The sequence below is a fragment of the Cnephaeus nilssonii genome, assembly GCF_951640355.1.
Source record: "Cnephaeus nilssonii genome assembly, chromosome: 7".
In the NCBI taxonomy this organism is placed as follows: Eukaryota; Metazoa; Chordata; class Mammalia; order Chiroptera; family Vespertilionidae; genus Cnephaeus; species Cnephaeus nilssonii.
The window spans coordinates 64,540,067-64,566,468 of NC_137078.1; the positions used below are offsets into that span (position 1 = coordinate 64,540,067).

At 43.9% G+C, this 26,402-nt stretch overlaps 1 protein-coding gene across 2 annotated transcripts in view; it reads left to right on the top strand.

The window, feature by feature from the left end:
* DAB1 (DAB adaptor protein 1) overlaps positions 1-24,159 on the top strand; it is a 278,601-nt gene extending 254,442 nt beyond the window's left edge. For both annotated transcript variants that reach the window (XM_079776036.1, XM_079776037.1), the window contains exons 12-14: positions 4,805-5,353; positions 9,619-9,746; positions 20,835-24,159. In XM_079776036.1, coding sequence (XP_079632162.1) covers positions 4,805-5,353; positions 9,619-9,746; positions 20,835-20,879 — 722 coding nt within the window. In that variant the 3' untranslated portion in view covers positions 20,880-24,159. The remainder of the gene's footprint in view (positions 1-4,804; positions 5,354-9,618; positions 9,747-20,834) is intronic.
* Positions 24,160-26,402: the final 2,243 nt, after the last annotated feature.

A 26,402-nucleotide genomic window follows, 5' to 3' on the forward strand; every position in this document is an offset into this window, starting at 1 on the left:
CCGTCTGAGCCAGAGGAGAAGAGGTGGCAAAGGGGAGTGGGTGAGTCTGTTCTCCAAAGATCTCTTGAGATCTGATGGACAGACGTGATCTGCCTCCTGGTTTGGTGGAGATTCAGGAGGGCGAGGGTCCCCATACAGGAAACCTAAGGGACAGAGCAAACTACTTAACGGTGAATTGGGAAGATGATGGGGCTGTTAGTGATTTAGAACAGCGGTCACCAACCAGTAGTCTGCAGACCACTGGTGGTCCGTGAGGTCCAAAAGGTTGGTGACCGCTGATTCAGAAAGTATTTGTTCTCTTTTCCAAATATTATTTTATAAAAAGCATAGACTACTTTTACAACAGGGTAAAAATCTATAGCAACAACATTAAAGGTGCGTTACAAATCGTGGGAGCTCAGACATCTTGTTTGGATGGCATCAGGCACTCCAAGTGGCCAGTCCACATGGCTTGGACAGAGCCAAAGTTGGGACTAGTTCTGCTTCTTGCATCGGGGGGAGACTTAGACTTGTTCACTTTCATTAACTACATATTTGACATTCGTAGCTTCATCTTTCTTTTTCTACTGTAGTCTTATAAATAGGAAATGGAATTTATTCTAGAACACAGATCTTCTTGCATTTTTTCTATAAATAATTACTTTTAATTACACAGTGTTAGGAACAAATTCTTGCCACCAAATATAAACCTCGTTGTTATTCAAAGTGAATTAAAAATGTAGACCCTGTTCTGAAATAGTTACACTTACTCCTCATGAGCCCAGGGATCACCATGAACTTTGAGAAGCAGCAAAGGTCAGTAGCCACTGGATCTGCTTACAATTTAGAAGATGCAAGTCTAGCCTCGAACTTTATTCATTGCTAAGTTTCCTAATTGAATGTTTTATCCACCTTTAAAATAGGATAGTATTGAGGAATAGTTTTCCTTACCCAAAAAGGATCTTTAAATTTCCTTGTGTGTCATTTGAAATAAGAGAAGCAGTTTCCATCAGAAATGCACCACGTTCCTGTGCCATCAGCCCTGTGTTCAGAATCCCCGTGCTGTGTCATTCATGAAGATATGCTGGACAGGTGATGGGAACCCCAGGCACTAAACTCACTAATTCCCAGGCATATTTGTCCCACAGATATTGATTGAGGGCCCGCTGTGTTCCAGGTTCTGTTCTAGGCGCCTGAGGTGCGTCCGAGAATACAACACACACAGACACCTGCCTGCAGAGAGCTTACTTTCTAGCAGGGAGACAAAGAACAATCTAGAAATAACATGTGAGACAATGATAATGGTATGGACAAAGAGAAAATGTACAGCAGGCTCTAGGGGCTTTGAAGCAGGTGAAAGGCAGGTGTGAGTAGAGATTATAATCAGGAGGGGCTCATACTAAGAAGAGACGTGAGCAGACTGGGCGTGGCGAGGGAGAGAGGCAAGCAGGTATCAGGGTTAGGAGGACTCCAGGCAGAGGAAGGATGATCGGCCCCTCCAGTCTCTGTTCCCCTCCCTATAAGTGAGAGGGTAGGACTGGGTGCAATTGCACATGTCTTCCAGCCCTAGTATTTGATGAAAAGCACCTGATGACATGCCCGTGCCAGGTAGCACTACCCTGGGCCTATTCCCAAGCCTGTGACAGGGGCGGGCTTTGAAGGCCTAGATTTTAATCTTTCTGGTTGACCAACCTTGTTGCAAACTATGGACAAGCCATTTCCGCACATCCAGATTTGGTTTATACAGCTACTAAAAAAAAAAAAAAAAAAGTGAGTAGGTTGTTCCAAGCTTCCAAATTTTAGAACATAAGTCTAAAATTAATTTTAATTGGCATATTTTTGCTTTCTTACTTTACTTAAAATACAGTGAGGAGCAAAACTAGGCTTCAGTTGTTGTTAAATGACTTGCCTTTTTCCTTCCTTAGCTGGCCTTAAAAATCTCTGCAGCTATTGCATCTCTGTCCACCTGTCCCTAATTGTCGTGCCAGTGACAGGTGGACGGGGCAATGGAGTGGGGCATGTGGTACAATGGACAGGCTGTGGGAGGCGTTTGCCACCAATGGACTGGGTCTGAATCCTGGCTCTGCCATTTATTTATAAGCTTTAGGCAAATTACTTCACCTGTCAGAGCCAGAGTTTCTTCATCTTTCTAACTGAATTGAAAATAATAGTTACCTTGCAACAATATCATGAGGATTAAATGAAAAGTTAAGTACCTTGAAAAAGGCTGGTATTTTGTAGATGCTTCATGTAGAAAATTCTATTACTATTATCATTACTCTGATTTCTACGATAGAAGAAAGTATGTCTTGTCATACCTATATTATTTCCCTTTATCTTCTTGGAATGTTTTTTTTTTTTAAACGCATCTAATAAAGCTTAGGTCTTTGGCCTCCTGACTGCGCATGGAAGAGCTGGCCCAGGGAACCTGGGGGCCTGGAGAATGTGAGACCCCACCACTAACCAGCTATGTAATACTCAGCTCAATCTCTTCTGAGCCTTAGAAACGTATCTGTAAAATGGGAATAAGGATTCCCCCTCGTGGGGCTGTTCTGAGGATTGCACGAGTTAATACATGTAGTAAAATATTTAAAGCAGTGCCTGGCAGTGTTTCCATAAGAAAGCACTCACCTGACGCTTGCTACCTGTTCAGCAGGAGCCCTGCTCTGCTACCCACGCCCTATGTAGCTGCGTCAAACCTCCCTCCTGAAGCTACAGTTTCTCTAAAAATGTAAGCTCCACGAGGGCCAGGATTGTTTTTTAACTGTTTTGTTCTTCACTGAATCTCCAGAGTCTAAAACAGTGCTGGCACCCCGTAGGCATATTTCTGAATGAATGACTGAATCAATCAATCAGTCAAATGAAATAATGTAGATAAGAGACACCATGTAAGTTCTATATATATTGGATAGTCCCTTAGTTTTCAGTGTTTTACTTACATTTTAGTCTGATTTTCTTTTTCTTTTTTGCAAATAATGAGCGTATCCCCAGTACAGACCAGCATCTGGTTATAAATTGCAATTTTCAACACTTTTTAAAAACCTCACTGCAAGGCAGTGATGCAGGTGTTTCTCTTCACTTCACAGCAAGGAGGTTTATGATGGATCTCAATTCAGTGGCATAAACAGATGCTCCTTGGCACCTCCTCCCTCCGCTGTGGAACGTTAATGAGTAAACAGTCTAAGCAGTTATGTGGCTATGGTGGCAGCCACCAAGTGGCTCCCTGTGTCCGGGGCTACCGCAGCCCTGCCCCTGAGGTGTCCCGTCAGGCATGTGCGAAGCTGTGTGGCCAGAGCACCTAGGAATCAGGTCTGGGAGGAGCTTGGGCTGCAGGCACTGCCCCCCACAGGAAAAGCAAGTGAGACCTGCACGTTCTCCAACATGATACTCAGTTACCCTGTGCTGCCTTTTTTCCTGTTGAATATTGTACTTTGGTCTGAAACAGATGGCATGAAGCCACAGAGACATGCTAATAGCTCTCTCCAGAAAAGTGTGTACAGTCCATCTGTTGGTTCCTTGTAGAAAAAAATGATGAGGAGAAAAATAAAAGTCCTGCCACCAACAGTAGATTCACCAGAGATCACAGCACTTACAGGTCTTGGAGTCTAGTTGCATCCCTGGAAAGACACAGTGAGGCATTCATTCTACTCCGACTAACTCACCTTTATAGAGAGCCTTTTCCCAGCTCAAGCACTTATGGAGCAGCCGATGTGTGCCCCAAACTGCTAGACGCAAGGGGGCGGGGAGAGAAAATAAAGGGTTTCTGCTAGCAGGTGGTTTCTAGTCTAATGAGGGAAGACAGAATAAGCAGGCAATTACAAGGCTTGTGGCAAGTGCCATGAGCGATGAACATGAGGGCTGTGGAAGCTCAGAGAAGGAGAACCAGTGAGCCCAGAGGTCAGGGAAGCTGTCCAGGGGGGAGGTGCTAAACTGAGTTTCAAACAGCATATAAGGGGTAGACACACGAAGAAGTAGGAGATGCTTTCTAAAGGCAAATGGACCAGTAGAGGCGAGAGTGAGCAAGTTGAGTGTTGTCTCCATTGGCTAGAGGAAAAGGTGTCAGTGGGAAAAAGATTTGAAAATGGGGGTGAAGTGCTGGAGAGGGGACTGTCCCCCCGCCCCCGCAAAGGCTCATAAGGCAATCTGAGCCTGATACTCAAGAAAACGAAGCACTACATTTGCATTTTAGAGCAGTCCTCTGGTGGCACCGAGGAGGGTGGGAAGAAAGCAAAGCAAAATATAGGCTGGGGGAAGCCTTGCATCCATTCACAAGATGGGCACCAGGTTTCTGGAAAATGAGGGAGGACAGAAAGATCCGGGAGTAGCTCTCCACAGTCAGATTCAGTGCTCTCTTCCCATAACAGATACTTGTGTTATTGTTAAATGAAATTCATAGAAAGCGTACCAGCACGTGAGAAGGCCCTGGGTCTAGCAAAAAGGGAGGCAAGATTCAAACCCAGCCATGCCTGGTTCCTAGTCCTCTGCCCTTTCCACTGAGATATGCTGGCTGTGAAGGCTATGTGATGTCAGAAGCCTTTAACACTCGTGGCAGTATTGTTCTCGCCCCCACATAATGCCTGGCTTGCTCTCTCACTGCAGTCTAGTTTCTGCTTATGAGTCATCTCCTCAGAGAGGTTTCCCATAACCACTGCTCTGGCAGGCAGGTTCCATGAGAGCAGGGACTTCTGTCTTAGTCATCCCTGCATCCCCAGTCCCTAGCACACAGCTGGACACTTAGGGGTTTGCTCAGTACCTTTTTGCCTGTCACCTGATTCCAGGAATCATTCCTTCCCAGGATGCTTGACTCTCCTTTTCCACCTTCCAGGTTATGTTGCCATGGGCGCCGTCCTCCCATCCTTCTGGGGCCAGCAGCCCCTCGTCCAACAGCAGATCGCCATGGGTGCTCAGCCACCAGTCGCTCAGGTGATGCCGGGGGCTCAGCCCATCGCATGGGGCCAGCCGGGTCTCTTCCCTGCCACTCAGCAGCCCTGGCCAGCTGTGGCCGGGCAATTTCCGCCAGCCGCCTTCATGCCCACACAAACTGTTATGCCTTTGCCAGCCGCCATGTTTCAAGGTCCCCTCACTCCCCTCGCAACAGTCCCAGCCACGGGTGACTCCGCCAGATCAAGTCCACAGACCGACAAGCCCAGACAGAAAATGGGGAAAGAAATGTTTAAGGATTTCCAGATGGCCCAGCCTCCACCCGTGCCCTCACGCAAACCCGACCAACCCTCACTCACCTGTACCTCAGAGGCCTTCTCCAGTTACTTCAGCAAAGTCGGGGTGGCACAGGATACAGATGACTGTGATGACTTTGACATCTCCCAGTTGAATTTGACCCCTGTGACTTCTACCACACCATCAACCAACTCACGTGAGTGCCCTTCCTAAACCCAATGTGAGTGATGCCTTGTGTCTGGGCTCAGAGAACTCAGTTATCTATATATATATATAAAAGCCTAATATGCAAATTATCCCCACAGGAGTTCGACCAGGAGACTGATCACCTGCTATGACATGCGCTGACCACCAGGGGGTGGCGCAGAATGAAAGGAGGCCCCGGCCGGCAGCCGGGGAAGAGAGGCCCTGGCCGGCAGCCAGAAGGCCCCGATCAGCCCTAATCGCTGGCCAGGCCTAGGGACCCTACCCATGCACAAATTTTGTGCACCGGGCCTCTAGTAGTCAATAGGGCTCTTTGTTTATGTTACTCTGACTACTAATAATAATAGATGCCAATTATTAGGTACCAATTATAACATCCGTACCTCCCCACATGCTTTACATTTATTATTTTTATGCTCAGAACAATGCTTATGACAAGTTGCATTAGACCTATTTGACAGATAATGAAAGTGAAATTCAAAGAGAATAGACAAAGTGGTAGAATTGAATATAAACCTGTTGATTTTCTGTCATGTCACTCTGCCTTAGGTTTCTGTTCATTTGCTCATTCATTCATTCTTTTATTCATTTATTCACTCACTTGTGTATATCCCAGCAATGACACAGGATCTTTGTATGGTTCATTAAAATAAAAATGAATGGTATATGTGAATTAAATAATTTTAGGAACAAGGATAAAAAATTAGAACGTTAAGATCAGGAAAAAGGGCAGAGATATAGCAACCATAAGGCCTCCTACAACTGGTATAGCTGAAGCCAGATTGGGACTCAAAGCTAAGGCTAGTCAGAGAGAAAAGATGATGGCCAGCAGGAGGCTTAGGACTGGGAACTGGATGCAGCTTTATTATTTACTAGTTTTGTGCCTCTGCACACATCATTTTATTTCTGTGAGCCTTGATTTCCTCATCTATCCTGGGCTCAGGATTATTAGAAGGATTCAGTGGTACATGTGCTAAAACATTATGTAGTATACCTCACAGGATTTGAAGTAGTTTTATTGCATATTGTTTTATTGCATGTAGTTTTATGGAGTGGTTTTGTGCAGAGCTCTGGACCAGGGCTCTAATCTTGGCTCCTCCACCACACGCTGTGTCTTTGGGTGCAGGTAGGACTTCTCTTAACCTCAGCTGTGTTGTAGGTAAAGTAAGTGATAAGCACTGTGCCCCATTCCAGTTCTGATATTCAGTGGTTCTAGCCCAGCTCGCTTTTCTACTGCAAACATCTGGGAAACCAGAACTGTGCAGCCAATCAGAGTCCAGATACACTTGAACACAATTGTGCTTGGTCGACACCGTTTAGGGAGGGTGTCTGGAGATTCAGCCTGTGCCTTGACAATTGATGAGGAGAAAGAAAAGGCTCATGGAACAATGAGTTTGATGTTTTCATTACTGTCACAACTGACACGGATCATTGCTTGGCCATTGCCATGAATTGTCCACACACACACAAAATCTAATGTTCACATAATTAGATACTGTCATTGCAGTCAGATTGGGGATACTGTTCTGAAATGGATAAGCACCCTACTTCTGCTTGGGCCAGATGATCTACATGGGGGAGCATCTCAATGTTTCAGGGAAGAATAATGAATAAAAGCAATGAAATATTAAAGACATGATAGTCATGCATAAATAAGCAAGCATCGTTGGAAAACAAATATTTCTCTTTCAGTGTGCCAGCCACAAACAGCAGAGGGGAGTTGAAGTCCTTTGAGGACAGGAAGTGTGTCTTCATTATCCCTACACGTCTCGTACTATTGGCAGAGTATCTACAACAGGGGAAGGTTGCCGAGAATGAAACAGACAAAAGCAAAGTCACCCATTTACTGGTGTGTCTGGGAGCAGGTTTGGCAGCCTTGGCACTATTGATGTTGGTTGAGGAGGCTGTCCTGTGCATTGTAGGGTGTGGAGCAGCATCCGTGGCCTCCACCCACCAGATGCCAGTGGTATTATACACCTGCTTGCTAGTCATGGTCAAAAGTGACTCTGGCTGTTGCCAAATGTCCTCTGGGAGTGAAATTGCCCCAGTTTGAGAATTACTGTTTTAGAGCTAGAGATAGTCCAAAAACCTCCTAAAGGTTAAGACACTTGCATAAATTAACTCCTAGTTATGCTCCCTATTGATGACACCCGGTAAGTATGAATCTCTCAGAACTGGCAGGTCACCTGGGGTTCTGAGCCTTTGGTAAGCAATAAAACACTTCAAATACAAGTCAGAATCAAATTATATTAATAACTTTTAAACAATTTAGAGTGTTTCCATATAGCTTATCTTACTTAAACTCACACTAACTTGTTTGTTCCATAATCGTCTCATGGAACAAAACAGACTCCTTTTAAACTTAATATTTTATTTTAAAGAAAATGTGTGAAACCAGCCTTTTGTCCTCTTTTCCATCAGTATCATCTTTAATATGTTTTGAGTGGAGGATCAGTTGGGCCAAAAGTAAACCTCCAGTAGAAAAGCACAGTTGAGTAGACAGTGTCAGACAGTGTTAAATTCCAGTGCTCCTCCCCTGGCTGGTTGCTCAGTGGTTAGAGTGTCGGCTCAAGTACCGAAGGGTCATGAATTTGATTCCCTGTCAAGGGTTTGTATCTTGGTTGCAGGGATGTGTGAGGGAGGCAACCAATTGATGTGTCTCTCTCACATCAATATTTCTCTCTGTGTGTCTTTCTCCCTCTCTCCATTCTATCTTTCTTTCCTCCTCCCCCATCCCTTCCACTCTCTCTAGAAATAAATGGAAAAAATATCCTTGGGTGAGGATTAAATTTTTTTTTAAATCCTAGTGCTCCTCTTTAATAGCTGTGTTAACCCTGAGAAAATCACTTCACCTCTCTGAGCTACAGTATCTTCATCAGAAAAACAAACAATGGCATATTTATATTAGAAAGTATAGTGGATGCGAAGTGCCTAGCACTGTCTAGCTTGCTGGCACATAACAAACTGCATTGTTATTCTAAATATAAGTCCATTGAGGCAAAAGCAACTCACCAAGTTTGAGATTCACTCACTGTCTGATAAGCAGCCAGACTATAGTAAATTTTGAGAAGTGATGATAGGGGGTGCTTATCAATGGTGTTGAATTCAGCTACCAGCTTAAGCCACGATACCCCTCACTTGGTCCAAGCCAGTGAATGGTATTTTCAATAGCAAATTAGAAATTTTTTAAGGAAGAGTAGTTTCAAATGGCATATTTGTTATAAACCTCTGGAACAAATGAGACAAGGAAAATGTGGGAATATCAGGACAGAAGATGAACATCTGTATAGAATGAGGACTACAGCACCAGCTTCGAAGTGACCATCAGTTACAGCCATTTTCCCAGATCCCTGAGACATGCCTTATTTAGCACGTGTTTATCAAACAAATATCTACTGTGTGTCAGGGGATGAAGCCAGGTTCTACCAGTTGCCAACTGTGTGGCCTGGAGCAGTTTACCAAGCTTCACTTGCCTCTTCTCTGTAATTGTGATAACCCTACTCCAAAGAGTTGTTATGAGGGTTACAGATGTTGTCTGTAACATTTCTGACAGTATCTGACACATAGATGGCATTCATTCAATGTATATCATTGTTCTCTGATCTACTTATTCTTACTGAATTAATTGTATGATGTTAAGCAAGAGAGAAGGAAAAAAAAGTATGGTTCTCAACTTGAGCGTGCAGAAACATGGTCTCGGATTCAGTAGGTCTGGACATTTGCATTTCTAACAAGTGCCCAGATGTGGCTGATGCCACTGATTCAGGGACTATCCCTTGAGAACCACTGTTTATTTCATTCATGTGGACCAGCTCCTTCCTGACCGTTAAGAATGTGAGATACATGGAACAGACTGACAGCTGTCAGAGGGGGAGGGCGAGGGGAAGGGGACTAGAGGGAACTGAATGAAAGAAAGTGAAGAGATTAGCCAGAGAATGGACACAGACAAAAGTGGCCAGAGGGAAGTGAGGTGGGGGCTGGGTGGAGATGGGCAAGGGGAGGTGGGGGGGATGAGAACATCTGTAATAGTGTCAACAATAAGAATGAAGTTAAAATATATTTAAAAAAGAATGTGAGAGAACAAGATAAATACGTACAGAGGAAATATTAAACTATTCACCTGATTTGACCTGTGATAGGAAGAGGAGTCCTGTGACTTGACTCGAACATAACCAGATCCCCGAGGTGTCTGTGGGGTACACACGTTTGCAGCCAGACACTTACTGGGTTTCATCTCTTTCCATGGTCTCTGTTCAGCTCCAACACCAGCCCCTAGACAGAGCTCTCCGTCCAAGTCATCTGCATCCCACGCCAGTGATCCTACCACAGATGACATCTTCGAAGAGGGCTTTGAAAGTCCCAGCAAAAGCGAAGAGCAAGAAGCTGTAAGTGATGGGCTTATTCTTTCTGTTTTTGTTTTTCCTTAACATCAAAACCTCTCTAGCTGAAATGGACAATGCATGAGAAAACCTAAGTAGAAAAGAATGCTGGCTCAGGCGCTTAAGTTCTAAAGGGGTCACTAAGGGGCTTTATGTTCCAATGAGCAGCTAAAAACCATTGTCCTTTTATTAAGTTGTTCTTACAAGTTCTCGCATTTGTGGGTGCGGTATTCTCTAACTGAAGTTGCTGCCTGCATTAAAATAGCCGATTATTTGTGTGCATGAAAGTGTGCCTAGCTGTCTTATATTTTCAATTGTTGAAAAGAAAAAAAAAAGTGTTATCTTCTTGTGTTCTAGCCCGATGGATCACAGGCCTCATCCAACAGTGATCCATTTGGGGAGCCCAGTGGGGAGCCCAGTGCTGATAATATAAGTCCACAGGCCGGTAGCTAGATAGCGCAGGTCGGGGTAGGTATCTGTCCTTTTATCTCCTTCATCCTTAAGCCATCTGCTTTCCCTTTTGTTGCCTGTTCCTCACTTTGAAAGTTACGTCCCTGATCTTTGTACCATCTCTCCTTGCTGAGCGTATCCCTGAATGTTCACGTCATCTCTCCTTGCCTGGTGTCTGTTTGTCACCTAATTTTTCCTCATGGATGCATGACATTTGACATACATTGGGAGGTAGGGGTAGGGGTAAAGAGTGGGGAATGGCCCTATTATTTTATTACTTATATGTTTGCAATGACTGGCGATGACAGAATGAGGCGTAGTCAATGCTACTTAACGTGGATCCAGTTTCTGAAAGCATCAATTCCGAGATGGACACATTCTGCCCACCCTGATCAATTTTTCAGTGAGACGTGGTTCCGATGTTTTAATCTTATAAACAAAGTGTCACTGCATTTGCCTGCACTCCAACCAAACACACTGAGAAGCCAGACTAAGAAGCAACAATAAGTAGTGCTTGAAATAAGACTGATAGAGATGTAAGATCATGGTAGCCCATTGTGTCTAGCCAAAGGGGCCCTGCCCTCTTCCCAATGGGAAAGGGAAATTCAAAGGCCAAAGACATGCAGCATTCGCTCCGGGGCTCTGCAGTTTACACCTGTGCTACAGCGTGTGCTGGCCCCCAGCCACTTCAGATTCCATCAGCAGCTACTTTGAGAGAGGTGTGCTCACATTTACTACAAGTGGCTTTTGGCACTTGAATTTCAATACATCTGATTTGATCCAGAGAAAGAGTTGCTGATGAGGCGAACCTTCTCAGGAGACAGAAGTATACCTTGTTACCCAGACATGATTTTTCAGTCACTCCTTGACAAATGTGTTCAATTTTCAGATACTTTCCTAGTTTTCCATAGTGTGGGGGACTACAAGGCTGTATCCACAGAGCTTCCTTTTCTTTAGTCCTGAACAGCGTGGTCAGAACCATTAAAATGGTAAATAGTTTTCACTGTTCATAAATGGATTCTGAGGCTCCCTTGTAATCATTCTCAGGTCACATGTAAGTTATTGGGATGGTTATTGAAAGCTAAGAGTGCTTTGAGAGTGCATTTTGTTAATAGAGTTCATGATCAAAGAACTTAATATACTATATATTTTCCATGTTAGATCAGTACAATAGCACATAATAACACATCATGCCATCCAAAACCATGATCAGTCTTTGCAAGACTGATACCCATCTACAGTGTCAATCTTGCAATGCTATTTGGGGAGCTGGTGAATTAAAGGGAAAATCATGTTCCAGGAAAGAGAAAAGTTGAGGATCCTGGATGGACTCCTTTGGGAAGAATCCCCAGGAGGTTTTCTACCCCTTGCACATGTGTTATTTCACATGCTCCATCTTGCCTTGAGAATTTTGATGAATGAACTAGAGGCAATGAGCCATTCATCAGGATAACAGCAAACATCATCCTAAAATTGAAGTTCTGCTAGAAAACAAAGATGACTTGGACCATTTGCAGATCAATGTATCAAACCCTCATATTTATGAGTCTGTTGAGCTTGAGAGAGTGATGTAAGCTGAACTGTCTTGTGGGGCTTCAGCCTGTTCCGCATTTGTTGCTCCATCCAGAACCCTAAGCCGTGGCTGAGTTGTGAATGGATATAGCATGGTGTAGTGAGAAGAGCTCAGGATTTGGAACTTGAGTTCAAATTCTAGCTCAGCTACTTAAGAGCAAGAAGTCTTGGGCAAGAACCATAATTCCTGTTGAGTCTTGGTTTCTTCATCTGCTAGAAGAGGCTTATATTATCCATGATGTTAACTGAGAGAGCATAAGGTGAGTCTCTAGCATAGAGGCAGACACTCAGTACCCAGCTGAAAACTCAGCTTAAAAATCTGGGTTCTGGAGTGAAACTGTCCGAGTTGAGAATCTGGCTACCACTTACTAGTTCTGTGACCCTGATGAGATTTTGAACTGTCTCTGTCTTATTTTGAAAAATTAGGATAAAAAGAGTGTTGCCTCATAGGGTTATTGTTTGAACTACATGAGGTGATGTTTGTGAAGCTCTTAGTACCATGTCTGACACATAGTAAACACCTAATAAATGTTAGCTGCCACACCATCCCATCATCACCACCACCACCACCAATCCCAACACCAACATCACTGCCAACACCAACATCACCACCATCACCAACAACAGCACCATCAATACCATCAATAATAACACCATCACCACCAACACCACCACACCTCCACCAACATCACCACCAATGCCAGCATCATCATATGTGCTCAATAAATGTAGGTTCTCCACTACCTTAGATTATGTACATTAGATCTTCTGTTGAATAAATTCTACCATAAGGACCCAGGCCATTGGCTGGGAGATTTTGCTTTGTACTTTATATCTTCAGATAATTAACTTTTAACTAGCCTCAACACAGTTTTGAAGTGGGGAAGAAAAGAAAAACCCACTTCTTAGCTCTCTGACCTTCCCTGTCCTGTAGTCAGAATGACACTGGTTAGGGCCTCACAGGCCTCTTTTCACTTAAAAACAAACAAACAAACAAATGAACAGTCTTATAGTTACATGTAAATCATAATAAGCAGCTCCCAGCTCCAAAGGAGTGCTGGACTCTAATCTGCAATGAAGCAATTTTCTCCCTTTGAAAGCTGAGCCTGGCAGTTTCACAATTGCCTATGAAGAATTGCATATCAAGAATTGCATGCCAAGGGGCTGATGCCAGCCTTGCAGACATATCCCCTAGGCACCCACCCGGAAGTCCAAATGAGCCTTTCCGGACCTCTCCATCAAAAGCAAGCCACGTTTGATTTTTCTGTCTCCATTCCATTCACCATCCAACCAGCTGGAAATTTACTAACCGCAATTTCTTAGTGCCTTTCCAGGCGTTCAGAGAGGATAACATGCAGGGATGGTTCCATCCGTGGTTTTATTTTCCCCTGTGCCTTCGTACAATGGGAAAGCAGGAGTCCCGTCTTCCTTATCGCCCTCACAACCATTATCTCCAGCTGTTTTTTTTATTAGAAATACCTGCACAATTCTGAGTAGGCAGGGTGACATCTGTTGATAAGTTAAAGCCGCTTTGCACCACAGTAAGAGGAAACTGAGGGACTCCAGGCTTGAAGGTGGGAGCTTCAGGGCCCATCTCAAATGGCATTCCTGTGTTAGCAATAAAGCGAAATATCTTCAGTTATTTCATTTCCCCCTCCCCTTCCACCAGGGAGAATCACGTGTCTTTGAAAGACTGGATCAACGGGGGCAAAAAAGAACCCAAATAATATTATAATGGCTGGTGTGGGAATGGCAGGTAATTTATACTTCACCGATGTGTTGCTAGACCAATTTTAAGGGCAAAATGTTAGCGTTTGAGGAGATGAAAGAAAAATGAAAACATTTATTTGGTTTAATGGCTAAGTAAATAAACTGCCTATCAGACTTTCCCAGCTGTCAAGCCAAAGTAGCGTCTGTAACAATAGGGAATTGTTTGCTCTGTCTCCCTTACTAACAGCAGATATTGCCATAAATAACAAGCTGCTGTCGTTTTTTAATACTGATCTTCATAGCAGGAACCCAAGACATATAAAATAATACCTGATGGATTTCTAGTGTTCAAGGGAAAAGAAAGCTGAACTTCAGATGCTCGGAGAAGAAGAATCGTAAAAAAGAAAAAGGGATTGGGGTGGGGGGGTGAGGAAAGGAGGAAGGAAAAAAAAAAAGACACTCAGAGTTCAGGGGTTTGGGTCTGAATGATGGTTCCAAAGCAGATGGCTCTAGACAAACATATAACCCCTCTAAACTCTGGTCCCTCATATGGATAAATATGGATAATTAAAACAGCTCCTCCCAAGGCTTTGAAAGTACAATATGTGTCTTTAGGATGATTATTACTATTCTGTTTTTGAATAGAACCAAACAGCAGAGTCTTAAAACAGAAAGCCACGGAAACAGAAAATAATCATCCATTCCACAGGCACGGCACTCAGAGGGAAGTCCAACCCACGCCATCGGGAGGGCTCAGGCAAGAGAGGTGAAGGGTCTGGCTGAGGGCACCGTTGGCCAGGATGGGGAGGTAGGCTTTGGGCCAAGAGATACCTAAAAGATGACATCAGGAGGAAATTAAGACTGAAGGGAAATGGGAGGAAGGGGACGGAGTCTAGAGTTACCCCCAGGCTCCTGATTTTGAGGCCTAGGTGGTACCAATCCCTGCCCTAAGGTACATAGAACAACATGCTTGAACAGAAAAAGGCAGGTTTAGTTTGAGACCAGAGATGCTGGATGTGAGGCTCTGGAGGTCAGAAAAGAAAACCCAACAGGAGATTGAGATTTCCGCGTGGTTTTAAGTCACGTGGAATAGTGGGCACAGCTAGAATACACTGTTTGCCCTGTACTATCAGCCAAAGGAGCTGGGCTAGATGGGGGAGTGAGGAAACCAGCACAGAAATGGGATCAGACCTGGGCTGCCCTCCTGGCTCTCCACCGTCTCTCCTGGACTTTGGGCTAAACAGTCCTCAGACCTGGAGGCTTCAGTGTCTTCCTGTAAGACAGGAACTGCCAGCCTGAGGGCCCTTCTTGCTCTGACACCCACACCCAGTAAGTGGTGGGGAGTGCAGTGGCTGGATGTGCTTCCAGGGAACTCTAGGAAAAACAAATCTAATTGATAAAGGTCGGAAGCCGATCAGTGGTTGCAGCACCTGAGTGAGGGGTGGACTGAGAAGGACACAGAGTTTTTAGGGTGAGGAAATGTCCTACTTGATTGTGGTAGGTAGGCACTCAGGTGTGTACGTTTGTAGGTAACTGCATAGGTAACATGGGAACCTTTCATGGTATGTTTAATCATACCTCAGTGAAACTGATTTAAAAGTCAGAATCGGTAAATTCGTAGAGATGGAAAGTAGATTAGACGTTACTAGGGCTTGGAGATAAAGGGGAATAGGGTGTTACTGTTTAAAGGGGACAGAGTCTGTTTGGGATGAAGAAAAGAGTTTTGGAAATAGTGGTGCTGGTTGCACCACATTGTGAATGTAACTAATGCCATTGAATTGTATACTTAATGATTAAAATGGCAAATGCTATGCCATATATATTTTATCACAAAATTTTTTAAAGCTAAAAAAACAACAACAACCTAGTTATATTTCAGGTCTGCCCTGTGCTGGCTGAGTGGCCTTGGGCAAGTCACCAAACTCTGGGGAGCCTTGCTGCTTCTCTATAAGTGGAGATAGGATTGCCCGGGCCACAGCCTCAGTGTGACGCCCACGTGAGATCACGAATGTGATACAGAAAAGGCCTTTAGAGATTGCAAATGTTTCTGTAAATGTAAGCTGTTATCGCTCTGTGGTTCTGCCTGGCTGCTTGCTGTACGTGAGCACATGATTCATACTTGTGTTCTGGTCTGCAAGTATGTGGAAGTCTCTGGTCTCCACAGGGCCTGCAGCCAGATTCCTCAGATGAACCCACATTCTTTCTGCCCAGTTTCCCGGGCTGATCCACGGACAGTATTAGGTTTCATCACAGAGCCCAGTTGCAGCGGCTCTTACATGCTGTGAAGGAGGAGCCACGGACAGGTGATTTTAGGCCGAAGAGCATCTTCTGTAGAGTAAGTGCAAAGCCACGGGCCAGACATATGGGAACCTAACCTTTCTTAGAGTGCCTCCTCTGTGCTAGGCAATCTCGGAATATTTTCCCCTTTAATGCTCACGGCACAGCTCACAGAGAGGATTTCTAGCTTCATGTGACAGATAAGAAAACTGGCTCTCAGATGGCTAAGGGACCATCACAGAGTCTTACGGTTACTAAGTGGGTAACAGTGAGAAAGAGGATGGCAGCCTGGCAGCTAGGAGCCCCACCCTCACAGCGAGGCCTTGGTGCTCTGTTGACTGTGAACTATGTAGTTCACTGATCATCAGCATTGGATAAGGCCACTCTGTGACCATGATGGTCAAGATCACTCGGTAGCCATGGCCCAGGACAGATAACATAAGCACCGTCCACATTATAAAAATGACCAAATGTCCTTCTCTCCTCCCTTAAACCTTGCTTCATTCTTTCTGCCCTCAAGATGAGATTTATTAAAATAACCATAGTCCCACTTCCCGATGGGATCCACCCCAGAGAAAACCCTTACGTTCTTGGCTCTCCCCCAAATCATTTAACATTAGCCCAAGCTTGTAACAAGCCCTTCCTAAGGCCCTCTTACCCAGATGCCATGGCTCCCTCGCTGCAGTGAGTAATCAGCCCAGCAGGTTCCACTGCAAGTGTGTCCCCGGGGGCCCCGGGCTGGAGGGACTTGGCAGTGGGGATACTAACTAGATCTGCCTGATTTCAAATCTGTGTGCTTTCATCCCTTCACTGTACCTCCCAGCAAACAGGGGAGTCAACTTAAGTCAAAGACTGGGGAGTTGATTTGGGTTTTATTTGTATTGTCTGGTTTTCCATCTACATCGTTGTCTTGGAGAAACGAAGATATTAAGATGTCAGGCCCAATTGAGCTTAAAGTTCATGAAGATTCGCCAACTCCTGATAAGAGAAGAACTGCTCATTCATTCACTCACATCCTCGTTTTCCACATTGTTAGCAGATGTGCCGCCCATGTTCCAAGCTCTCACTCAGCATCTGGGATACCGATGTGAAGGGTGCAGTGGAGCTCACTGTGTAGAGGGTTTAGGAGTTAACATGGTGGCACTGTAGACAGAGGTCTACACAGAGCACTAGAGAGGCTAGGAAGCCTTTGTATTTGAAATGATTCTGAAAGTATGGAATCCCAGGTGCAGGGCAAAGAGAGGCCCAAAGGCAGGAGGAACTGCCTGAGCAGAGTCTCAGAGATGGGAAAGGCCTGCCTCGCAGGTAAACCAGAAGTACCAGATGGAAGGTGGGCATAGGAGAGAGAGAAGCCATGTTATTGGAAAGGCCTCCTGTGCCATGCTGAGGCATTTGCATTATCCTTGGGGATAATAAGGAGTCAGGAGGGTCATTTCAAGCAGGAGACTGGCATGACCCAATCCATTTGAGAAAGAACATTCTGGCAGAGGTGTTAAAAAACAAAACTTTTTTTAAAGCCTGCAATACGTGACCTGAGGGTTGAGTTTGACTCGTGGTCTGGAAGAGGCATTTATTAGCTCTAATGGACTAGGAGACTAATGGGTCTCATGTGCCCGGCTAAGGAGCTTTGGCCTTGCCCTGTGGGTAATGGGGAGCCTTTGAAGGATTTGAAGATGTGGTCAAATCCGCCCAGTGAAAACTAAAGACACCAGCGTGCTGTGCTAACGTGTGATTCCATTTAGACATTTTGGAATGTTGAAAACAGCCTCAAGACCCCATCGTGACCTTGCGGGAGGTCAGGTCGGAAATTTCTGGATCGGATGATTTCCAAGCTCCCACAGCTCTGACAGTCTAAGGTTCGGTAACAAGGAAGGCAGAGCTGCTGCCCAAACGGATAATGCATCACAGTGTCAGACTTTGGGACGATCTGAGGCTTGGGGTTTCCACGCCACTGCTCCCCTTCATTAGTGGGGATAATTGAGAGTTGACTGCACTCGTTACCGCTGTTGTGATGGGTATTTGAAGCTGAATTCCAGCAAGCAGGGGATGTGTGAATATTTATTTCAGCTACAGAAAGTTAATGCAGTGTGGCATTAATTACCCCGTCGGAGCCTGCTGTCGTCTTCTGTTTTAGGGTGTCATTCTCCGTTGAATAAATTAGTTCCAAACTTAGAACAGAGCACATTGTAGGGTGAGATCGAAGCAGCCTGACTTTGGGCATCCTAAAAGAAGAGTGGGCTGAGGGAGTCTACCCAGACAAGATCCAGAGGCATCCTGATAGCCCAGCGTAGGCCCCCAACATGGCTTTTCCCAGGACTTGTACTTGACAACACCTTGGCTCCCCCTCCCCCCTTCCCCCTCCCCAAGATTACAAACACACAGGAAACGTACAAGTTTAGCCTTACAACAGGTATTGGAAACATTTTAAGACGTTAGAATAGATTAGGTGCTTAATAAATCATCTTGCTCTAGATCTTGCTAGATTAGATTTTGAGAGAATTAAAGCCAAATTGGAGTGGTTTTAGCAAAGAACATTGATATTGTATCATATTCATTCATTAATTCAACAAACTTTTGTTGCACACACACTGTGCTAGGTTCACATGTAAAATGACAGAAGGAACTGGCGAGCAGTCACCAGAAGCAGGGTGTGGAGGAATGGGCCTCCATACTTTGTCACTGGATACTTGGAAGAAGAATTACATGTTTTCGTTATGTTTAAAGGGCAGAATGAAGTCCCATGGGTGTAAATCATGGGAGGACAAATTGGTTCTCTTGTACATTATGAAATAGGGTGCCTGGAAGGGTAGGAGGGGCCTTCTCCCTGGAAGAAGCTAAACAGTAAGTGTTTAAGAAAATAGCCTGGATCCTGTTCTCGGCACGGTTACTAAGTAACCCTGTGACTTTGGTGAAAGAAAACCTCTCTTCTCTGGACTTCAGATTCCTCATCTGTAAAATGATGGATCTGGACAAATTTCTCTTTTAGTGCACTTCAACTTTACAATCAAGATAAACAATGTGATTCAGGAGACACATGAGGGGCAGCACAATGACCTTGAGATCACAGACCTCCCTGACCTTCCATTTTTATCTGGAGAATGAGGATAGAAAGAATAAAAGCTATTCTTAGGACTCTTAGGCAGATAAAATAAGACACGAGGGAACTTGATAAACTCCAAAGCACTCTACAACACTACAGCTTGAAGAGTTGGTCCCTTTTTTTATCAGCTGTTGTAATAGACTAGGACCTACTTTTAAGTCTCATGCCCCAAACTCACTGGCTATGTGACTATGCGCAAATGACTTAACTTCTCTGTGCTTGATTTCTCATTTGCAAAAGAGATAAAACATTTGTCTGACATGGCTATTGTGATAAATTAAAAAGTCAGTGTACTCTAAAATGCCTAGTGTGCTAGACACACAGGAGGGGCTCACAGAATGCCATTTCAATGTGATGGTTCAAGAAAATCTATACTAATAAAAGGGTAATATGCTAATTAGGGCAGATGTCTTCTGGCTATGAAGGGCCGAGGCCCAGCTGCAAAGGGCCCAGGCTCAGGCAGCCATGGGCAGCTGCGAAGGGCACAGGCTCAGGCCAGCAGTGGAAGCAGCAGCAAGGTAATGGGGGCGGTGCCTTCCCCTGATCCACCAGGTTGCCTCCCGCAGAGGGAGGCCAGACTGTGGCTTAGGCCGGGGGCCGAGGCAGAGGTGGTTAGGAGTGATCATGCCGGCAGGGGAGCAAGTTAGGGTCGATCAGGCCAGTAGGGGGACAAGTTAAGGTCGATCAGGCCAGCAGGGGGGCAAGGTAGGAGCGATCAGGTTGGCAGGGGGGCAGGTTAGGGGCGATCAGGCCAGCAGGGGGGCAAGGTAGGGGTGATCAGGCCAGCAGGCAGAGGCAGTTAGGGGTGATCAGGCAGGCAGGCAGAGGGGTTAGGGACGATCAGGCAGGCAGGCAGGCAAGCGGTTAGGAGTCAGTAGTCCCGGATTGCAAGAGAGATGTCCCAGATTGGAGAGGGTGCAGGCTGGGCTGAGAGACCCCCCCTCACCCCTGTGCATGAATTTCATGCACCGGGCCTCTAGTAAGCAAATAAAAAAGATCCACTACTACTCATATGACAGGTTACAGGCTAATATAGAATATATGGCATACTTAGGGTGTAGCTATGTTTATTTAATTCTGGAACAAACATCCAATAGTGGCAGCATAAAGGTCAGTTTTAATGGAAGGGCCTATCTATGCTTAAGACCAGAGCATTGATCTAGTCTGCTTGGCCAGTGCATCCCAGGCCTTTGACATGAAGTCCTGAAGTACTTTCAACAAGGCCAAACACCATTTACCATCTACATTTGGATGGAAAGGTTGCTACGTTCTATATTGGCAAAAAGACTTGTGTATGTATGTCTCAGGACAACTCCAATGGGTGCAGGCAAAGGTCTGGTCCAAGCTGAAACAGCAGATGGAATGGAAACAAGTCCCAGAAGTTTTTAACTAAGAGCTAAAGGCACAATTGCTGTTTCCCTTGCTGTGAAGTGTGCCCAGTCATCACTGCTTAAAGAAACCAAAGAGCAGGTCGAAATAGAATTTCAGCTGTATCAAGTGGACATTCATAAAACTGTGTTGAAAAAAAATCTCCACTTGACTCATGATAATAGTTACTATTTTCTGAAGACTTGTTATGGCTGAACACCGTGCCTAGATGCTTTATCTATAATCTTTCAAAGCCCTGTAGGGTCAATAGTATCATATCCATTTCATGGTTGGGAAACTGAGTCTCAGACAGAATAAGTTCCTTGTCCATATCACACAGCGTGTCCAGCTCTCTCTACTATATCATGCTATTTTCCTAACAGGGCAATCAGTCTCACTTGAAAACCAAGAACAAAACAGGGTGAGTAAGTTCTTCTTGATGATTAAAATAAGTTGTCAAAATGATATGCACCATGATCAAATACTCCAAAAATCACCCAAGGTCATCCATCATACATTGTCACCTTTCTGTTCTAATCCCAAAATCTCCTTCCCAAGTTGTCTCAGAAATTCCTATCTGGAAAAGAATGGGTCTCACTTTGTCCCTCTGTCCCTAGGAGCTGGAGCCTCTCTATGCACAGATCCACAGACCTAAGAAATAGCATCAATGCGGGCTCGTGGCGGGTGCTTCTTCAAGACTAGCATGGAAATCAGCATCGCGACAGGCTCTTATATTCTTTCACCTCACTTCATCCCACAAAGAAATTCATAATTGCCCAATGGAACTCGTTTGGAGAAAGGAATTAAGAGTTTTTGGCAACCAACAGCAGATACCTATGGCAGCACAACAAAACAAAACAAAGACACAGAAAAGTATAAGAAAATCATGCCCAACGTTAAATCACAAATCAAGCAAATGCTTACCCGACAAACCTTCTGAGCTCTCTTAATATGGTTTGAGAATGACCCCCGCAGTATGCAAAATCGTAATTCTCTTTTTATTTCTCTACGTGTTACCCACTGTAGAGACGTCCAACTTGGAGTGACAGGCCTCAGAGTCTTACAGCAAGGTTGGCACTGACTTCTTTTAGGCAAAGCAAGAGGTCCTCTGTGACCACACTCTCATCATCCATATGCCTTTTGACATGTGCTGATGTTACTTTATCACTGCACAGGGCCTGGTCTGCCATTCTCCCTTTCCTTCCTTTGTCATGTTTGAAAATGAATGGGTGTACAAATTTTGTATTGCTTTTGACTTTTTTAAGACGTGGATGAAGAAATCTAAGTGGGGGAAAAAGTCTCATATGAATGGATTAACTTGAAATCACAAGACATATAAGTGGTTGATTATTCTTTATGATCAAGAATGTTGCCAAAACAACCTTTTAGCTATTTCTGCATCCTGGTGAAGAACGACAGCTTTTGGTTTGAACCCTCATTCTGTGAGTAGGAAAGGACATCAAGTCCCATTGATGAGAAAGATGAAAAATGCATCTGATTTCCTAAGAAGCTCTAAATTCTAAGTACAATGAAACAATATTTTTTATTTTTCCGATCTCTTGCTGCTCTGATGCTATGCAGACAAGTGTCTTCTCCATGTGCCATTTTCAAAGAAAAGTCATTTGCCAAATAATTCTGGTACAATCCTGGTAATGTGGCCCTGGATCTTAAAAACTGACTTTCTCATGGAACAATGGTGGCGTGAGTATTCAGAGTAACAAACTGATTCTGTGATCATAATGGTTCATCTCTATCTCTTTTTGTACATCAGAAAATTCAAATGGGATTTTTATTTTATAACTTGGAAAAAAAAACCTTACCATTAAACTCTTTAAATATTTAAGGGAAATGGCTTTAAGGAGTTCTAATGAAAAAAAAATTGCCAGGTGTTTTTCTTTTTGTAAATATAAATGTTAATGAAAATGCTTTTTAATAATGCCATTACACTGTAGAGAAGGTAGCAGATTAAGTGCAAGATGTGACAAACGTGATGGATGGGGCTGGCTTTCCAGATGTTACTCTGGTGCATATGGGAGGAGGCTGAAGTTCAGGGACAGCTGGCATCAGCAGCTGGCCAATCAGCAGCTAGTGAACAGGAAGGGAGCATGTGACTCCATCATCTCATCTAGCATTTCCACAAGAGTGTCCGCCCTCTATGTAAAACAAGAACAAGGCAACTCACATTTTGAAGGTCTGTCCTTCAGATTCTAACCCTCCCTCCTGCCTCTCCACTCCCACCTTCCCCTATGGAAATCACTGGACTATTTGTACATGAAACAGAAGAGTTTAAGCTTCCTTTTTTTACATTTATGAGACAGAAAAAGTGTAGTGTTCGGTTCGTATGTTTAGCACATGATTTTCATAAAGAATATATATTTTTGCCCTACAGAGAATTGTTCTACAGGTCAAGTGTGTTTTCCGGATGTTCCTATGCAGTTACAGTATGTTGAATTTAGTGGTTTAACACTAAGAAGAAAAATTCAGAGAATCATGTGATTAATTGGATTTGAGGGTAATTACTATTATTTGGTTTTAAAATTTGAAAATTAGGATTTATATTGATATGATTAACTTAAATAGGCCTGTGTACTTCGGTTCCTCATATTAATAGAAATTGAAATGCTTTGGAAGAAGGTAAACTTGCTCACAAAGAAAAAATTGATAAGTCCATGTGGTGGTTACTGTTGAAAGCCCAAATTTTACATTATCAGGTCACTGGAATCCAGCTTTTTTCCAGTTAGATAAACTGACCAAATGTCCATTACAGAATCCATGTAAATGTCATCCTAAGGTGGAAGGTCTGAAGAACCCGAAAAGTGAGAAGGGCCATATTTCCCTCCCTCCATAGCTATCACTGTTGATCCACATGACTCCTCCAGAAACGTGCATACATTTGACGATTAGGTCATCTTTTCACATGAAGGAGGAAATGGGAAAGGCGTGCGAACCATAAGAGATGTCCTGAAACCAGTTTGATGGTGTTTTCTGGGGATTTGATAAGATGGGCAGTTCCCATGAGGAAATGGCTTACATTGCTATGTTGTCCGTGATTCAGATTCTAAACAAGTGGTGCTATCTTTTTCCTCGATATGGCTGTCTTGAGTGTGTCTGGCAGTATCACCCCATTGTACAGATTCTTTGGGTTGCTTCTAACACATTCAGAGTGAACCCTGGCGGAGGTCACTGTATCAGTTAAAAACCATCTAGAGCCAATGTCATAGCAGAAAGTGACAGCCCAGTGAACTCACCATTCATTCATTAAACATGATTGAAAATATAACTGGCTCTGAGCTAAAGATGATGGCCCGTGTGATGCATTCCAGTGAGGGAAATAAAGTCAAGATGTTAGACTGCCATCCATGTTACCATTGGCAGAATTCTGATGTTTAACACTGTTTTGTGAGCTCAGAACCACTGCATCTTATTCCAGTAGTACAGTGGAATTCCCAAATAAGAGTTGAGGTGCCAATACCAAAGGGCCGTGGGGAGTCTGCACAGTTCCAGTTAGATTGATAGAAAAATCCATATGTCCAGCTGTTAATTTCTCATCCTGTTAATTTCTCATCCTCCACTAGCACTAAATTTGTCACTTTAAATTTTGAAACCAGGGAAACGCCACCTGTCATTCTGTCCCCACTTCCCATAGCTCTTCAATCTTTACATGCCACAAGACTTTTGTGACAATTTGTACTCATCCCAGTGTCTGCTGAAACCCCATCATGTCATGTACCGGGCACCTTCTTTAAAAAAAAAAATGTTTACTCTGTGGGTTTGGTTCATTTCAATTTCTGCGTTCTGACACCTATTTTTTTAATAAAGATGAGAAAGAGAAATGACTGTTGCCGTACATTTCTAGACCTACTTTAACTTTACCTCAGATGACAGTTTGTTAACATATATGGACATATTATTTTTAACTTTATGTACAATGCATTCAACAGAACAGCGAAATTTTTAGAAATTTTCCATTAATTTCTGTAACACACCATGTAAAACTTACAAATAAACATGTTTGAGAACAACAGCTTAGCCTGGTTTTATTCCACAGGTTTCTACTGGATATTCAGGTGAGGGCTTGAAAGATGAAATCGCTTCTCTGTAAGCTTCCATCTGACCCGTGGAGGCCTTGACCTGGCACTGGGCTGGGAGGCGGGGAGGGAAGGGGGCACGCGATACGGCGTACACAGAGAAAGCCTCTGTCAGAAGTTGAATCAGTTCATCTTCAGTTGACTTCAGACACTGGATATGCTTGAGAAATTGGCCACAGCGAAGAATGAGGAGGATGTTGTCAGGGAAAGCACTACCTGTGTAGATGTGGTGTTTGGACCACATTTAGCATGGGGCTTTCAAAGGGGGGAAAAGACTCAAGGACTAGCTTTATGGATTTAGAAATTCTCCTTTTAAAAAAATAGATAAATAAATAAATACCCTGCTAAACTGTTGGTCGTTAAACCAAGGTTAATCTAGACTCTCATTGAGTTCGCCATAGTTCATTTCAAAGTCAGTTGCTTAATGGACCCAAAAGAAAGAAGCATTTATTTTTCTTCACATTCCCTGCACACACACACACTAGTAAAAGCCTAGGTGGCCCTCGCACCCTCACATCATCATAAGATGGCTGCCCCCACGTCATCACAAGATGGCCACCAGAAGATGGCTGGCAGGGGAGGATAGGTGTGGGCGATCAAGCCAGCAGGGGAGGGCAGTTGGGGGCGATTGGGCCGGCAGGGGAGGGTAGTTGGCGACCAGGCCGGCAGGGGAGGGCAGTTGGGGGCGACCAGGCCAGCAGGAGAGGGCAGTTGGGGGCGATCAGGCTGGCAGGGGAGCAAGCAGTTAGGTGGCGATCAGGCTGACGCGAGCAGTTAGGGAGTGATCAGGCTGGCAGGCAGAGGCAGTTAGAGGTGATCAGGCAGGCAGGCAAGTGGTTAGGAGCCAGCAGTCCCCAATTGTGAGAGGGATATCCAACTGTCGGTTTAGGCCTGATTCTGCAGGGATCAGACCTAAACCGGCAGTCAGACATCCCCCGAGGGGTCCCAGATTGGAGAGGGTACAGGCAAGGCTGAGGGACACACCCCTGCACGATTACGTGCACCAGGCCTTTAGTATATATGTTTTTGTATGTATGTATGTGTCATTCTCATTTCCTCTTGTTACTAAAACAGTCTGTCTAGCCAGATTACAGATTATAATTAGGTCATTGAGATGCCAGAAAACACCTCTGTTGAGGAATGGTTATGTTAATGGTTGCATAAACACATGCCCACAATCTGGCCTCCTTATACAGAAAGTATTAAACAGATGTTATCACCAACTTTGCAAAAATGAGGGAACAGCTTAGATTCCAGCAAAATAAATTTGAGGCAGATAAAAGAAACATTAAGAAATGCTCACTCCTGGATTGAATTGCTAAAAATTGTTTCACAAGCTCTTCGGCATAACAACAGTGGCTCACAAGTGTTAAGAAGCTAATATGTGCCTGATAGGTGCTAGACAACATGAACCAGGGAGATGTTATCCCCGATTTATTGATAAAGAAACTGAGACTTAGAAAGGTAGAATTAATGTCTTGGTAGAGTTGAGATGTGAACTTGAGTCTTTACTCAAAGTTGATTTTAATTTAAAAAAATACTTGGGCATTAACTCTTTTAAATAGTTTTATGCAGGCTTGTTGAAAAGCATTAACCTCCTATACCTCTTCCCACACCTGTTGTTGATCTTTGGTAATAAGTTAGACTTTTAAGTTCCTCCAGTTTCAAGGAAAAATAAAAATCTATTAGATGTACTATCTTAAGTATGTTACTAAATACATAGTTTTTCCTTTACTTGGCACTTTGAAAGGATATGTGGCTGAGGAATAAAGAATACACCTTTTGGCCCAACTAGTTCAAGTTTAGCTAAAGCCAAGCACTGGTGATTTTCTTCTCCAACCCAAGTGAATCTTAAAGAAGTGACAAATTAAAAGCTGTCCTATTTAACTGCTAGGCAGACGCCAAAATAAGTCAGGCAGCCAGTTCTGCTTTCATTTTTTGCCCGAGAGCAAACTCTTGTTTTGACAGTAAATGTTTTTTGTTTTACTCTGAATGACAGGAGGAAAAATGCCTAGAATAAAAACAGGTTTCATTGAAATCAACCTTCAAAGCTTTGAAAGCTTTTAAAAGATGTTTAAATTAAAGGGTAATATGAGC